Source organism: Limulus polyphemus, unplaced genomic scaffold, assembly GCF_000517525.1.
Source record: "Limulus polyphemus unplaced genomic scaffold, Limulus_polyphemus-2.1.2 Scaffold211, whole genome shotgun sequence".
Classification (NCBI taxonomy): Eukaryota; Metazoa; Arthropoda; class Merostomata; order Xiphosura; family Limulidae; genus Limulus; species Limulus polyphemus.
The window spans coordinates 80,173-96,720 of NW_013665821.1; the positions used below are offsets into that span (position 1 = coordinate 80,173).

Sequence of the window (16,548 nt, forward strand, 5' to 3'; positions counted from 1 at the left end):
AATTTATAATATTCAGTTATTTCCTGTCCAACTGTAGTTTCAGAATTTCCCAGATATTCTGTATCGAACAGCTGTGAAGTGATATTGGAATAAATCATAGATATCTTTGATGCTTTATGATTATTTGATTTTAGCAGCCGGCTATAAGCAGAAAATTTTGTACATAATATTCCTTATACTGAAAGCATGTTCTCATTTCATCTAATGCATTTTAGATGTCTTTATAATTTGTAAGCAGCTTTAACATTATAGCCTTCGCTTACTTGCAGTTATTTCGTACATATGCTCGGTTTTGAGTAGTGTGGCATCAAAATATAGTGGGGAAAAACTTCCACTGATAATTTACTTTAAGATACAAAAATTGCAGTGTACTCTATAAGATTCCTCATTTCAGCACTGAAAAACGAGTATGTAAAAAGCTGTGAAAGCAATGCACAACCTTACGTTGTATAAATATATAAATTGAGATTATCTAAAGAGCTGAATAAAACTAACTCCTATAGAGTTAAATATTAAGACATTAGGGTGTTACTTTCAACGCTATATGTAAGCATTAAGAAAACAACACCAGCCGGTGGTACTCGGTATTAAATTTTAACAATGTACTGTATTCATACAAGACTAGGACAGTGTAAAACCCAAACACTTTTCAAAAGTCATTTTAATATTATACAGTTTGGGACTATATTTTCACTGTGCCGGTATAAATTTTCCACTTGTTTGATGGTTATTTTAATATGGAATTTCATATATTTTTATTTCGAAAGTAAATTCGCATTTTAACGCACAATGTCAGGGGTGTTTTATTTGTGTGTGTGTGTTTTCATGCAATTGCAAAGAAGAGGTAACTTTAAACAAATAATTGTGAATCGGAAATACAAAAGCTATATCATAAAAGATCTGTAGTAAGCCTTTTCCAGTCTTTAAAGTTTAGATATATACTTTTATCGAGACCTATTTATTCTAGTGTGCACTTTCACAAACGTATACGTCAGAGGTTAAAATAACTGAATAAAAAACATAAAAAACTAAACAATAATGAGTACATTCAACTTGATAAAACTGTCACCACAAAAATATCGATGTTATGAAATCTGTAAAAACTGTAAAAATACATAATATTGAAACTGAATGAAAGAAAAAAAAGATTTATGATATTAAAACAATGAAAGGTAAAACACTGGACTTACAGAATAGTAATTACAGCAAATATTCCAATTCTGAAGCTCTAGCATATGTAATTTAAAATAAATTAATAATTATGGAACCAAGAAAAGTACATCAATGTAACAAAAGGTTAAATTATTGTTTTCACAATTATGTTTGTCTTATGTTGTAAGGAACAAAGTGATTCATTTGGATAAATTGATATATTTTTACATGTGAAACATGAAAAACTATTGTAAAGCTGTTGCTAACTACAATATGCAAAATTATTTACTGAAAAGAATGGCATAGTTTTATCATGGCTACATTATCGCGTCAATATACAATCACATTCATAATGTATAATAGTTGAGGCAGAATGGTCAAATTTTAAGTCCATTTACACACCTCCGACCACACCTTTTACATACAATATCATTCATGAAAACTAGATTTCATAAAACATTATTTTCCAAGTGAATATTACAGATTATAACACGTGGAAGTAGTAACTGAAGAAGATTATCAACTCGTTATGAAAGTTGCATACATGAAATCTCCAAAATAAAAAATATTTTACCTTTCGATCTTCTGTGATCATTTAAATTTTGCAAACATTTGTGTACACATATTCAACTAAACATAAACTTTACAAAAAACTGTAAAACCATATTACACACAATGTACAAAACAATTAAATAATAATTAAAATTAGTAAAATTATAGCTATGACAAGAAAAATCCACTTTTTAAATGATGCTAGTTTTTCTCTCTTCATTATTATGAAAATAAAGCATCTGATGATCAGTCATGTGATTTTAAATGCAAATAATTTCTTATTCAGCCTATGATGTATAAGTGATCTCATATAATATTGTCTCACTTTCAACAGGATAACGTACTTTAAAATGTTTTTGATTGCTCATAAAACATGTTGAAAATTGGCTATAAACGTCTCGAAGTGCTATTCAAACTAATGGTGCAGTTGCTCGGACATCAAGACAAGTTGACGACCATTATCATAATTGCTGGATACCTGTTCAAAGATTAGTTCAAGTATTTATAATCACAATTAGACGCCCTGACAGTATACAGATAGTCAGAAACAAATTTCGTTATCAGGCCAGTATGTATTCTGGACGCCCTAAAGGTTCATTACGCTCACAGAAGATAGATGTATATTCCATTAAAAGGAACCAAAGACTAGATCAAACCTAATTTTCATAAAGTAACGTGACGCATATGGCGTTAGTAGATTTATTGTGTCTTTGGTTTGAATTTCTCGCGAAGCTACACTAGGGCTATCTGCGCTAGCCGTTCCTAATTTAGCAGTGAAAGACTAGAGGGAAGGCAGCTAGTCATCACCAGCCACCGTCAACTCTTGGGCTACTCTTTTACCAACGAATAGTGGGAATGACCGTCACATTGTAACGCCTCCACGGCTGAAAGGACGAGCTTGTTTGGTTGAACGAGAATTCGAACCCACGACCCTCAGATGCGAGTCAAGTGCCCTTACCACCTTGCCATGCCGGGCCATTTATTGTGTGGTGGAGGTATCGACCTCTAAGTAATACCATTAACGACACACATTAAAGAAACCAGTTCCTAAAATCCTTTGACTTGTTATATGCTGGTTCATCTGTCCCAGACTTCAGCTTAATGGATTATAACTCCATCCTTCGCCATTTCTTGATGAAGATAGGATTGGTCGAATAAAGTGAACTACGCCCTCACCGGATTTCAGTGTCAAAGAGAATGTACGAGACATTCTTGGAAGATGCGTCGAATCCTGTAAGATGTCTTCAGACATTAAAAACCGCTTGTTCGGAGCAATGTTCGAGGAGATACCAGAACCTTACTGTAATTTAAGAATGTAACATTGATACCAGACTGCCTTTGCATTTTGTGATTACCATACTCCGTATTGAAGTGAAATTTCATAAACTGTAAAGATATAAAGCCACCCCTACCAAATCCTTATTTAAGAATGCAGTCTGAATGAATAATCATTTTGCATTTCAAATCATATAACGAATCGTCAGATATTTGATTTGCAAAATATAATACTAATAATTTAGGGGTTGTTTAAAGTTATTTTATAGCAGTGGTTTTACTTTCTTATAGCTAACGTATTATGAATTCAAATTATCATTTAATTGTTTTATGTAGTGTATCATATATGTTTTTAATGTCCACACAATGGCCATTCTTTTAAATGGAACTTCAGTAGTAATCCCAAAATATTTGCACACCAAGTGCACAATACTATCCGACATTTGGCTTAATGTAGAATTAGCAAAAACCTAGTCTAATTCACCATGTTAATGCTCCTTTTTTGATCTTTTATATTTTCAATAAGAATCGTTTCTATGATATTTTTAGCTATCATTGTTCCAATAACCCATTGGTATAACCCATTTCATAAATGTTAGTTAACACTGATTTATTGTATAAAATATAATAAGTTCTAAATTAATTTGAGAATGAAAATATTGAGTGAAACATCGCTTAAGTTATCTTTAAAAACCTACATTCCTGAAATAAAATAGTGTTCCGAAAAACCCACGTTTTAGATGACGTACCTACGGGCAACGTAGTATAAAGGATAAACTAAATATGGTATTATTTCTAACCGATTTCAGTTCTTATAAATGGTTTATAATTGTTACGCACTGATAATCACATAAGCAAGAAGAATAGAATTTTCTCGCAAAGATTTGTTTTTTTATTGTTGTTGATGTTGTTTGAGAACAAAAACTTTCGTTCAATAGATGATTATTATTCTTACTAAAATAACAATATAAAGTTATTTCACCAGCAGAAATGTGAGGTTGAACACAAACTAAAATATAAAAAATATGATAAAATACTGGTTTGTTTTACATAAGTCACCAGGAAGTGTTTTCATTTTGTTTGTTTACTCTATATTTTGAAATACTGTTTTTACGAACTAATGAAAATAATCAAAGACCTTATTTAGTATAGTAATAAAACATTATAATGTCAACTTTTTTAATGTTTATTTCTGGAATATTAAAACATTTTTAACTAATAGATTGTTTTTTAAACATAGTATTTAAAAAGCAAATAACTCGAACATAAACATAAATAATCAAGAAAGATCATAATGGAACATTCATGATGTTTTGTTCAATCACATTTTGAATCCACTCCTGTATGCTTTATTTGCTGAGAGAACACGCCATCTGGGTGTAACGAAGCTGGAATCCTGGAATGATAGGGTCGTGCAGTTGGTCTGTCAACACAGAAACGGTTATAGGTCCCGAAACGGCTACAAAGAATGACACTGAAGTTGCATTAACCAAATATTTAAAAGGATAAATTGTAACTTTTTATAATATGAAGTAAGGATGTTTCTAGTTGTTATTTAGATATTATAACAGTTTTTATAGCTGCATTGAAATACAGACAAATAGTAGAATAAAAACAACACATAAACGTATTAACATTCTTGTTTAGAAAAGTAATGAAGTTTACATTCATCATCTCATTACAATTACTTTATGGAACGAAAACCGTTACATTTTACGTGAACTTTTCGGTAGCTACGAAACCACTTCATAACAATTAGGCACATATCTGCGAATTGCTACATAATAATAAATGTCAATAGAAGAACAAACGATGCGCCTACATTTTCTACCATACTGTTGTGTGTCTTTACAATGAACAAAATTATTATATGACAATTACGGTGAATATTGTTCAGTGCAATATTTCTGTGGGAATAGTATATTACTGATCAATGTCGAAACAAATGACTTTAATTTAGAAAATAAATGTTTCTTTTTCCTGAAATTTCTCTCTTTTATTCACATATAAAGAGGAAATAAATGACTCTAAAAAGCGTTTAATTAGTGACGTGAATGAAATGGATTAACAAGATGCATATTGTCCCCATCTACTAAATAAATAAACCACAGCCAAGAAAGTACAACATATAATTGTGGAATCTAAATTAATGTAGACGTTTACTTCGTAAATACAGTATAGGATTTCTTTCACCATTAAAACTATGAGTTCAAGTAAGTTATTTTCCTATTGTTCCTTGATATGTTAGACTCTATCTTGCACGCTCACTAAAAAACAAAACTATTCAGAGTTGCTCAAGTGTCAGTTATCGAAGAGTTTCTTTACGAAGATTGGTCGAATACTTACCTGCATTTAGTGATATAAAAGTTTCATTTTTTGTGAAACACAATCTTCCTTCACTTACTTTAAAATACCAACCAATCTGGAAAATTACACAAAGTTTTTCATTCCAATCGGACTTGATTCTAGGATTTACAGAATTGATTTCTAGGTATCTTGTATGATGTGGATTTATAAATCTCCATGTAAAGCACGTTTTAAGTCAAATTTTCAGCTAATGTTATTTGTTCAAAGAAACTATCAAGTTGAATGATATTAATAATTGTTCCGTTAATAAAACACGTCAAATAAAACTTCAAACATTCATTGTTTTTTTACTTTTTCCTTTCTTTTCCACTTACCTAGTAGAATATCCTAAAAAAGTTCTACATTAAACAACATTTTATTACTCAAACGAAACAAATCTTTGACAGAACAGTAATTTATAGTTTTTTAAATGACACTTGTCTTCTAAATCTTACGATTATTATTTGTACACAGAACACTTGAATCAAGAGAGCAATCGGGTTTCTAGCTTTAATCTTAATGAACATCGTAAAGCACTTGTTTTATAGAAACATTCCTTTACAAGTTTGATTCTGTATAAGTCTCTAACACAAATTGATAAAAAAAATATTAAACTTACCACTAGAGAACGGCGCATCATTGATGTCACAATACTTCATATTATTTATGGCGAAGTATTCAGTTCCACACTGAAGTTGAACGTTTCCTTCGGGTGAAAAATTCGTTACACACATACCTGCTTCTCTACGAAAACAAATAGCGTAATTCAAGTTTGCTAAATAGCCTTTTTCAGGATTTTGGTTTCCATAGTTGAAACTTTGAAACAATCCCGTGGCTCCGCTATAGTACTGGAGGCAACCAGGAGGAGCTATAAAAACAAACCAAGAAGAAAAAAAACTGTTATTTTATTTATATTAATTAGGAATAAGAAAATTACATCTTATTATTCATCTTTAGTAATTATTTAACCTTGTAAGTTCGTTAGATATGTGACCAAAATATTGCCCATGAAAAACAAAGTAAACTGCTTCGCCATACTCTTCATTCTAGTAGTAATTATTTTTGGCATTTGTCCACATAAATACTAACACTATATATATCCACACCGTGTAATTTCAACTGATATCTAGCTACGTATGTTGTATCAATTGTTGTATTCTCAATCACATATATATTATTAATACTATTACTTAAATATTATAATTCAAGTGTACATATTATTTCCATGCAACAACTTCAATTTTGCCACAAAAATACTCACCGCTGTCTACATCTTTATGATTTAATACAGAAGGTTAATCAAACTTTATAAGAAAGATTTGTGTTTGCTAAAGCAGTGTTGTGTCGCCAATGTTGATAGACGTGACACCAGGGGCACAATGCTTATCACTTATATATTTGGTTCACGCATATCCCTGACCACTCTACAATGCAATGCCTCTACGAGGAGACTTATACCGGGAATATTATGTCATAGTCTAATACAAAGTTATTATACGATGAATAACCTAAGAATCACAAAGTTAACAAGATTCCAGTAAGATCTCGAAAAAAAACATCCATTTTTATGAGAAAAATGGCTGAAGAAACTGTAAAAGGTCTGTGGAAAGTGTTTCAAAATATCCGCTCTAAAACTGACCTGTCGTTTATCCCAGAAGCTAATTACAATAGAATTAGCGATGATGTGTAAAAGTGGGACCATGGCTATGAAGGTGAGCAAATAAATAATGAGGAATAGTGCAAAGAGCAACACACAAAACAGGAAACATGGACTTTATAATGTTCTATTTAACCCTCAATATAAGTGTTTATTGTCTCCGCGCTTTTATTTTGTTCAATTTATTTTGTCGAAACCTCTACATATCTCATTTAGTGTAAAATTCTACTGTTCAAAGTGTTGTATTTTACCTTCATTTATTACATTTTATCTAGAGCAAAGGTTCTTACTTTTAGTTATATTGTTATGTAGTAGAAAAGTGCTTATGTTTATTTATACTGTTTCTTCTTATCTAATACAAGGAAACTCAATTTTATCTGCATGGTTACATTTATCTGGTACAAAGTTATCAACTGTCTACAGTAATACATCTTAATAATCACAAGGATATCTATATTTATCTGTAGCTCATCTACTACAATAAAACACTTTTACTTACACTGTTAATTCATATTTACTTCAACAATACTCCTATTTATCCATAATGTTAAATCTTATCTAATGCAAAGATACTAATTTCTAGCTACACAGTTACTCCATATCTAGTATAAAGATACTTACCTTTACCTACATTGTTAAATCTAATTTGTTTAGGGATAATTACCTCTCTATTCTCACTGTTAAGTCTAATCTAGTGCTAGACACTTATCTCTGTTACATCTAATTACATGCATGATGTTTACTTCTGTTCAGTCAGTAGCATAAGATCTCTAACGAGAGTGCTTACCTTTATTAACACTATTGCACAACATCTGGGACACTCTAATTTTCCACATTCGAGAATATGTTACGTTGGATGATATCATTCTAACAGTGAACGGTCCAGAAGAACTTCCAACTTCAACGTAAACTGCGGGGAAAGAGCTACAGTAAACAATGTAAGTAATGTAAATTTGTTAGACGATTCTTCTCCTTGTCCCTTCATTGAGCCTTACTATGCTATGGTAGTCCATTCGATTGTGATCATTCAGTAATTATAAAGTTTGATGTTTAAAAGTAACCCATACCATACTAATCTAAGTTCTGCTGGGCCATTTTGTTTTTACACACTTTTAAATGTTTAAATGACTATTGGGACTCATTTGCAACATCATGGATTCTCATCAGCAAGCGTGATTAAACTTGAATATAACCCAAGATGATCAAACACGCAACTGCAAACATTGTTCCAAGTACCAACAATGAAAGGTTAAATAACAATAGGCATTAGGATATATTAAACATTAATGCTTTAAGTGTTTATAAAACTTTTAGTTGGGATAGATTAGACAATATTTATTATTTGATCACATGAATGTATGAATATATGCATGTGGTAGATTTATGCTTGATTTTAAATTATAAACTAAAAAGACACTAAGTAGTACACAGGTGTTCCTGTTAATGATATCCCATATATCAGCTTGATCTATCCCAGTGCTCTTGTAGATTGACGTAACAAAAGTATTTCGGATAGTTTCACCGTATAATTAATTTCTTTATTTGTTTTGTATTCAGTAGGCTATCCGTTTTCACACATATACCTTTCTCTACTCTTTCCACGAAATAGAAAGATCTACTAATTTACAGAAATTTCCACTAATTCTTCTAGCCTTTCCGAAAACCTCCTACGGTGACAAAGTTCACTTATGTTGAATTTGGCAAACAAAATTTATAGCCAGTTGTTGTTTTTCGATGTGGGCCAGTGATTAACATTTCGAGCTGTGTATCAGAGGTTCGAGACGTAATGTGTAGCTGCACATCTTCCACATTTTTAACTGTGTTTTATTTGTGACAATCAATCCCGTTATTTGGTTAAGATAGCCGCGTAGATGGCAGATACTACTGACTGGTTGTATTGAATAGTAAACATTCTAATTTAGGGATGACTATGATTGAACTTTTGGGTATGTGTCTATAATAAGGTTCCGTTGAGGTTGAAATTAAAATAATTTAATAACAGTATTTTAACTGCTACAAGAATATGAGCTTCTTTATGTTTCACCGTACAGCAGACTGAATGTCAATTATAATAATGGACAAAAAAAAATAACTTTTATTGGCAGCATTGTAAAGTTACTTTGACATTTGTTGTTACTGTTGTTAAGATCAGTTTCCCACAGCAGTAAGCAAGATAGATTTAGATACATCGAATAACTACTTTATTATAACACCCAAACACATTGTATAATTATTCTTATTTGCATATGAAAAATATATTGATCATGTGATGGTTCAAGTACCTGTTACGGCTCTGTGTAGCCTGCGGAGGTAAACATATACCCCCGAAAATACTAATATATCATCTCCGTGACAAATAAGCCCGCCGTATAGTGTAGTCCTTGAAAAAAAAAACACAGAATACAGACATCCATGCCATGAACGAAAGGATCCCAAGAATAAACAATAATTTAAAAAGGACGTTCGATGAGAAAGTGGTCACAATCATCGATAAATTGTCAAGTCACATTCAGTACCGCTGTCCACAGTGAATTCAATGGCAATGGTATTCTATTTAGTCGGAAAACAACAGCTGCTGAAATGTCCTGATGCTTAAGACAACAAAATAGGCTATATGAGTTGTAAGGACAGGTGTGGAAAATGGCTTACGTCAAACGGCCGTTGCTGTTTCAGGATTAGTGCAAGTGTTTCTCAGAAGTTATCTTCATAGAATGGGCTTAAATGGCAGGGTGGCTAAACAGATGCCACACCTAATTCTAAATATATCATAACGTCTACAGCAGTGAGCCTCAAATGCTATCACACCGTCCTGCATTTTGAGATGCTGTAATTATTTTCTTACAGGCCAGGATTTGTACAATTCTCAAACAGTGGACCCGCCAGGGCTTGGTGTTTATCATTCCAGGCATTTTCATTGAACTGCAAATCACGACAAAATGTGATGGTGTTTCTATTATGGTGTGGGGTGTCATTTAGGCAACTGGGTGATAACCGCTGGTGGTATGTAAAATGATTGTCACCGCTGTTTGATACATTACAATTCTAAAGCAACACCTTCTGCCTAAGTATACCTTTGATCAGCTTACCAGTGTCTTCTGCAATATGAGGTTGGGTAGTAAACGATGACTTTTAAGCTCAGGACATTACCACTTTACAGTTGACCAGGCCAATCACTAGATACTCTACTGAACATGTGTGTTCCATCTTCTATCATCCCCTGTTAAACCATTCCAAACATCCAACTATTATGAATATCCTTATCTAAGTTCTTCGCTAGAAGCGGGGTCGAATCCCACAAGCTCAGCTTTTAGATCTTCTAAATGCAATGTGTAGCAATGTTTTTGCCTTAAGTATTTCATAAGGCAGATTCACTAACTGCTAATAGTAATGTTGTACCCTTTGTATATTTGTTTATTAATAAAACATCCAATTTTCTGAAGTGGGTTTTTATTTAATTATTGATAAGATGTGTACATACGCATAGTTGTAGTCAAGTCATAGTTCGTCTACAATACAATGGGTAAAAGCAAGGATATCTTTAGTTTTCAAGAGATATGATAATGGAAACTTGTCTTATAGGCACATCGTTATCAGGAACCGTTTCTTTCATACCACGCGAAAAGACAAAAACTGTTATATGGCAGTCGACAATCAGTCTCCAAATTCAATTACCTCAAATTCAAACAGAAAAGCGTAAATTTAGTAGTGCTCAGAACGCTAACTATGGAGCAGTTGTAGAATTCTAAACAATATATGCTCTCAACTTGGTACTCCCTCTGTTATCACTATCTTCGGGCTTAAAGGAAAATGATAGAATAGTTGGCTCGAGAAAACGTTCTCCACTCCACTGCACAGCATTAAACAGCTTATCCTGTCGTAAAAAAAGGAGTATCAAGTGTTTCATGTGGTTTCTATCCCTATTTTTGCTCTATTATCACTACAAAAATGGGTTTAAACGACTCATCAGACTATATCATACGTTTGAATATGACTGAAGTTACTGTTGTGTTTTTGTACCAATTCTGTGCATTCACAACACTGTACATTCTAGCATTATTGTCTTTGAAAATTCCTTGTTCATTAGGTTGAGTCTGTAGAAATATAAGAAAGAAATGACACATAAGAAAATTAAGTTGCACTCTGGAAGCTATTTGATCGTTGAAAAACACAAAGTATGATACGAAACTGTATTTGTTTGCTGCTTAATATTTCTATTGTATATATGTGTTTAACAAAGTTTTATATGGAACAAAATTTGTTGTAGTTAGACCTGTAAAACTTTAATAAATGTTTAGGTGGTCTTTTTGGGCAAATAGATAAATAGTAATTTAATGACAGTCGGACTGTCTACTTGATTAGGAATCCTATTCAATATCGGGTTTGATTAATTTTTCAGATTAGTACTCTGAACGTGGTATTGCAGGAGATGCTGAAGGTGTTTTGTTCAGTTCACAGCTCATTCATTGAAGAATACATTCTGAAAATTAATTTACATATATGTGCAAGGGACTAAAATGGTAAATAGAACGTTCAAGTTCATCCCAAAGATACTAAAAAATACTAGCTGAACTTCTAACGCCAGGTTAAAAAATCGACAATGAAAATACTTTCTAAATATCCAAAAAAGACAATTGACTAGTAACTCACAAACACACCCACCATGTTGGCCAGAATTTTTGCCACATAACACAGGAACTATACTGTTGATGTCCTGTCCGCTAACAGAAAAGGAATCTGCTCGGCAAGTACCAGTCATCAAATCAGGGCCTACTGTATCGAATTGTTCCAGATCTAGACGAAGCTGGCAGATGTTGGAAGAAATTTTCTTGACAGTCATCGAACAGAGTTCATTCCGAGAGCTCGGAGAAGGATAACCAGGATTTACAAAGTATGTGTTGTTGTCGGACACACTCCCGCCACAACTTTGGATGACTAATGAACAGAAAACGGAAACTTTACTCGTATTACATGTCCTAAAACATAAAAGTTATTTTAACACACAGTTGGGCAACGTTAGACCATTTCAATTTTCTATCATAATGTTTGGACTTTTATATTGCTTCTTCAGTTGAAACATTACTTATGAACATGTAAATTAACAGTGATGATTTTTAATTTAAAATATTTCCTTCTGTTGTTGTATGATATACTTGGCTCGTAGAAAGTCCACCAGGAAACATACTAGAGCTCTTGGGTATTGATATCGTGCAAAAATTACTTCGTTGTTACTAAATATCGAGAAGTCATGAATGTTACGAACATCATCCCTTATTTGATTAGTAATAAATGATTTGGTTCAAGTAAAGGTAATTATTTTATAACGGTTTTCACTAAACTAGTAATAAACTTAATATAAATTGGATTTTTATGTAGTTTGGATATTGAACATGAATACTTTAAGTTTGAAAATGTGACAGAACTAGAAGTCAATTTTAAAAGATTTATTAATAGTAGCTACAAACTGTTCAGCAAGTTTGTTGACAATCCGTTGAGGATTAGTGAATTTTTTTTATATTAATTTAATTTTCAACCTATATTCTTATTATTATAATCAAAATCCAGCTTACTTTATATACAACAAATCTAGCTTGAAGATTCTTAATTTCATTTCTAAGTGATAAAAAGCCAAATGTAAAAGATAAGTATTTAAAACACTTTAATAAATTTTGTTTCAATTTGTTTAAAAAAGTATTCCCGTTATAGATAACCCGTGACAAAATATTTTTTGATCATATTCTTGTCTAAGTTACTTCTATCAATTTTATGAGGATGCATTTTTTACAACATGTCAGATATTTTATCAAAAGCGTTTTGCCATTTTAATACAGCTCAATTTCTAAGTTACTGGTAATAATATGCTCGTAAGTACAATTTAATATACATATATATATATATCCCTTTGTATGACAAATTAGATATGCTATTAAGATCTAAATCATTCATTAATTAGTAATCAAAAATACAAATAGATGCAATTAATAACTGGCTGCAAATATTTCAATTAGAGTTGTTGAAATATCTAATAATTTTACATCATCCAGACTTTTATGCTTCAAATTCACAATAATTTAAGGCTTATTCACTTGTTTAACAGTGCTTTCAAAATTCTGTGACTCATAAAGTTTATAAACTTAATAAGATAAATTATTAAAACAAATATTTATTTGGGATAGAAAGCTACGAAGTGTACTCTTTGTATATTTAGTTTAAATACATTTCTAAAAATAAATTTATGTATTTTAATTTAAGTAAAAATACTCATATTTAAAAATTACAAAGTTTAAAATAATTCTGTTACCTATACTTTTGTTTTCATTTTACACTTTTTTTAAAAAACTTCTTTTTAGATATAAGGTAATTGTTAGCTTAATTAGTTTACATGCCCAAATGTATACACATGTCCTATGTCAGTTAGGCTCCATGTCTATAGTTCACTGTACTTAGCGACAAGCATTTACGATATGTTCAGTATGTTTTATGATTAAGTTAATAAGTTATTTTATTTCACTTACAAAGGCAACATACGCCAAATCCCTTGGCACAGGAGCCAGAAAAATTTCCCCCTTTTCCAATACAATCAAGAGCTGAGTAGCAAGTTCCAGTTTGATCTCCTACAGTGCAGGGTATATTTGGAAACTGGAAAATATTGAATACTCCAAAATTCACTGAAAATAAAATATTAATTTGATTGTTCAAAATCTTTTTGAAATCCAGAAGTAGAATATAAAAATACTAAAAACACGAGGTGCTTTGTATTTTTGTTTGGTTGGTAACTAGAATATATATAAATAATGATGCGTTGAAGATTACACTGGTTGATGTGTAACTAAGCTGCTAAAATGTTATGTTTCATTTGTGTTAAATAATAGCTTGATTATACAAGTAGAGTCTTTTCGCTATTTTTTTATTGTCCAGATTTTTAATGAAAACCAAATTAAGTTCATATAACATTTTCTATTATATATTCAATTTTATTCATTTTTTACTTGCAACTAATATCGTTAAGTTTATATTTTACTAATAGATACAAGAAATGTTATGCTTAAGAGTTTATTGTTATTCCTCAATAAAACCTTAAGACTATGTCTTAACTGTCAGATATGAAAATAGTACTGAAATGCAAATATATATATGTGTGTACTTATATAATTAATAATGTGATTTCATGTTTTATATTTATTCACTTCTGGAATATTTCAGCATACTTACACCTTGGTTCTCGCAGTGTTCCATGTTTTTTGGCTGGTGCTTGATCTTCAGTTCCAGTAAAGCAGAACGTCAAGTGACCGAAAGCTAAAATCATCACAAATACACTCTTCCAAAATGTATATTTCTCCATTTCCTATGTGAAAAATATATAAAGTGCGTTTCAAAGATACTCATTTTGAAAGCAATATTTATGAAGGAATTTGTTTTCTCAACAAGAAATCCTTACCGTTATCACTACCCTCTAGTGTGTTATATATGAGGTTAGCAAATATGAACAAAATAATTGTTGAATTTGCTATATTTCTTCTAACTCAAGCAGACTGATTAATATTGAGCTCTGGATCAAGCCCGTACGCAGAATGTTTGAAAGAGGTTGCTAATTTGTGAGATTAAAAGCCAACACATACTGTATAAAACAATCAGCATGCAAAGCATGCTAATGCTACGGGGGTCTGGGGGCACCCCCTAGAAAATTTGTAAAAAACAGGTGCTATGAGATTGTATCTGGAAACAATTTTGCATGAAATGTAGCTCTTACAATTGCATAGCTGTTCACATAAAATCCACAAACATCCAATGAAAAGTCAACAAATCATCATTCTGTTGTAATACTACATATATGTATGTTTTATTACAGTAAAATACTGTACTAACTACATGCAGAGTAGTTACTAAATATAGAAAATGCAAACGTTAAATACCATAAACAGCTGCTCTATAACTATATAATCATTTTTTTTTTACATCACAAAAAATAGGGGGTTCGTCCGAACCCCCACTGCATGCGTGTGAATATAACATGCGTATCCACAAAGTTTATGTTATTCTTAAAATTTTCTCTTTTGAAGCACTCCCCATACCTAGAACGTGTAAATTTATAAATAAAGATAGAATGCTGCGTTTTAGGAACACTGTCTTCAAATTTATGGTAATTCCTCAAACGAAAAATCGAAGTTAAATTTTAGGATAAATTTCAGAATGAAAAAGAATTATAATTGTTTATCTTTAATTCTAAAATACATTTACCTGTACACGGCAAAATTCTGTAAACTGTCTGTTAAGTTGTAGAACATTTGTTAATTTTAGAATTATATAAAACCTCGAAACAATTCTTAGCGGTATTATCAATCTAATGAAGAGGAAAACTATTTCTTTGTAAAAATCTCTTTCGATTTACTACCTAGTCATGAAACCCAGAAAAATAACTATCTTATAAGGCTGATGTATTAACATGTATTATTATTTTTTAACTGTTTAACTGTTCGCCGTGATGGACAGAGCGCAGATAGCTCCTTGTGCAGATTTGCGCTGAAACACAACAAACGAGCTTTTTCAACACCAGGGGTAAATAACTATCAAAAAGAAAATATAAACCAGTAAATGTTGATTTATGGTAACACTTGCTTTCAGTCAATTTCCTTGAATTAACTATTTTAGTATCCAAAAATGGTAAAGCGGGTTCATTTTGTTCTTCAACCGTAAATTTAATACTAACATGTTGACTATTTAGATAATTTTAAACATTGTACACATATTAAAAACAACAAAGGTGTCGTCATCATATTTTTTGTAATATAACGGTTTAAAGTATCCAGGACAGTAGACTGATCAAATTTTCTCATGGTAACTAAAAAACAAATTAGCTAAACATGGTGTAAACCTTAATCTCAGTCATAGAAATTCCATCCATCCCCCCACTCCCAATGGCTGAAAGGGGCGAATCTGAAAGCTTATAACACCAAAAACCGGTTTTTCGATACCTGTGGTGGGCAAAGCACAGATAGCCCATTGTGTACTTTGTGTTTACAAACAAATAAACCATCTATATGTTCGCAATGACAACATTTTAAAAGGAAATTAGTGTCTTTAGTGACAAATTCCAATCATTTAATAAATACTTGTTTCATTATGCCCCTAATAACATCTGAATTTTGGAAAATTGAGTCATTACTTAATGTTATTACTGTATTTAAAGGTACCATTTGTGTATAATAGCTTAATATCCAAACTAGAAATTAATGAGGATATGGTTATTGCTACCTTGTTACGTTGCTTCGCACTTGTCTGAGTGTCGGATTGTCTGTTTAACCCCGACGCTCTTGGCAACGTTTGCATATTCTATTGATTATTATATTAAACAACAGAGACTAGTTTCTTTACCAAACACAAATTTTAAATATTTTGGAAAACAAAAGCAAAAAATTATATATACATTTTGTATTTAATCGCAAAGGTCCGTCTCTACACGCGGCATTTATTCCATTGGCTTCATGAACGGTGAGCATGTGAATTATACGCCATGCAAGTTTACTGAATACTGACATAATTTTTTTAAAGTTAATCCTCCTGGTTATATC

General features: G+C 31.6%; 1 protein-coding gene across 1 annotated transcript; it reads right to left on the minus strand.

The window, feature by feature from the left end:
- Nucleotides 1-4,328: 4,328 nt before the first annotated feature.
- LOC106478433 lies at nucleotides 4,329-15,278 on the minus strand. The gene is made up of 7 exons (XM_022382029.1): nucleotides 15,218-15,278; nucleotides 14,192-14,324; nucleotides 13,495-13,647; nucleotides 11,642-11,914; nucleotides 7,770-7,892; nucleotides 6,062-6,193; nucleotides 4,329-4,453 (listed from the first exon to the last, which is right to left on the minus strand). Exons 2-7 carry the CDS (start codon nucleotides 14,319-14,321, stop codon nucleotides 4,329-4,331), a joined length of 936 nt encoding a protein of 311 aa, XP_022237737.1. The 5' UTR covers nucleotides 14,322-14,324; nucleotides 15,218-15,278.
- Between the last annotated feature and the right edge of the window lie 1,270 nt (nucleotides 15,279-16,548).

Excerpts from the sequence above, each read along its gene's own strand:
- LOC106478433 (XM_022382029.1), bottom strand. The coding sequence starts at position 14,321 with ATGGAGAAATATACATTTTGGAAGAGTGTATTTGTGATGATTTTAGCT. Across the intron at positions 11,915-13,494 it reads ATTTGGCGTATGTTGCCTTT|TCATCCAAAGTTGTGGCGGG; the intron begins GTAAGTGAAATA and ends TCTGTTCATTAG. Across the intron at positions 7,893-11,641 it reads CAAAAATTCTGGCCAACATG|TTTACGTTGAAGTTGGAAGT; the intron begins GTGGGTGTGTTT and ends CTTTCCCCGCAG.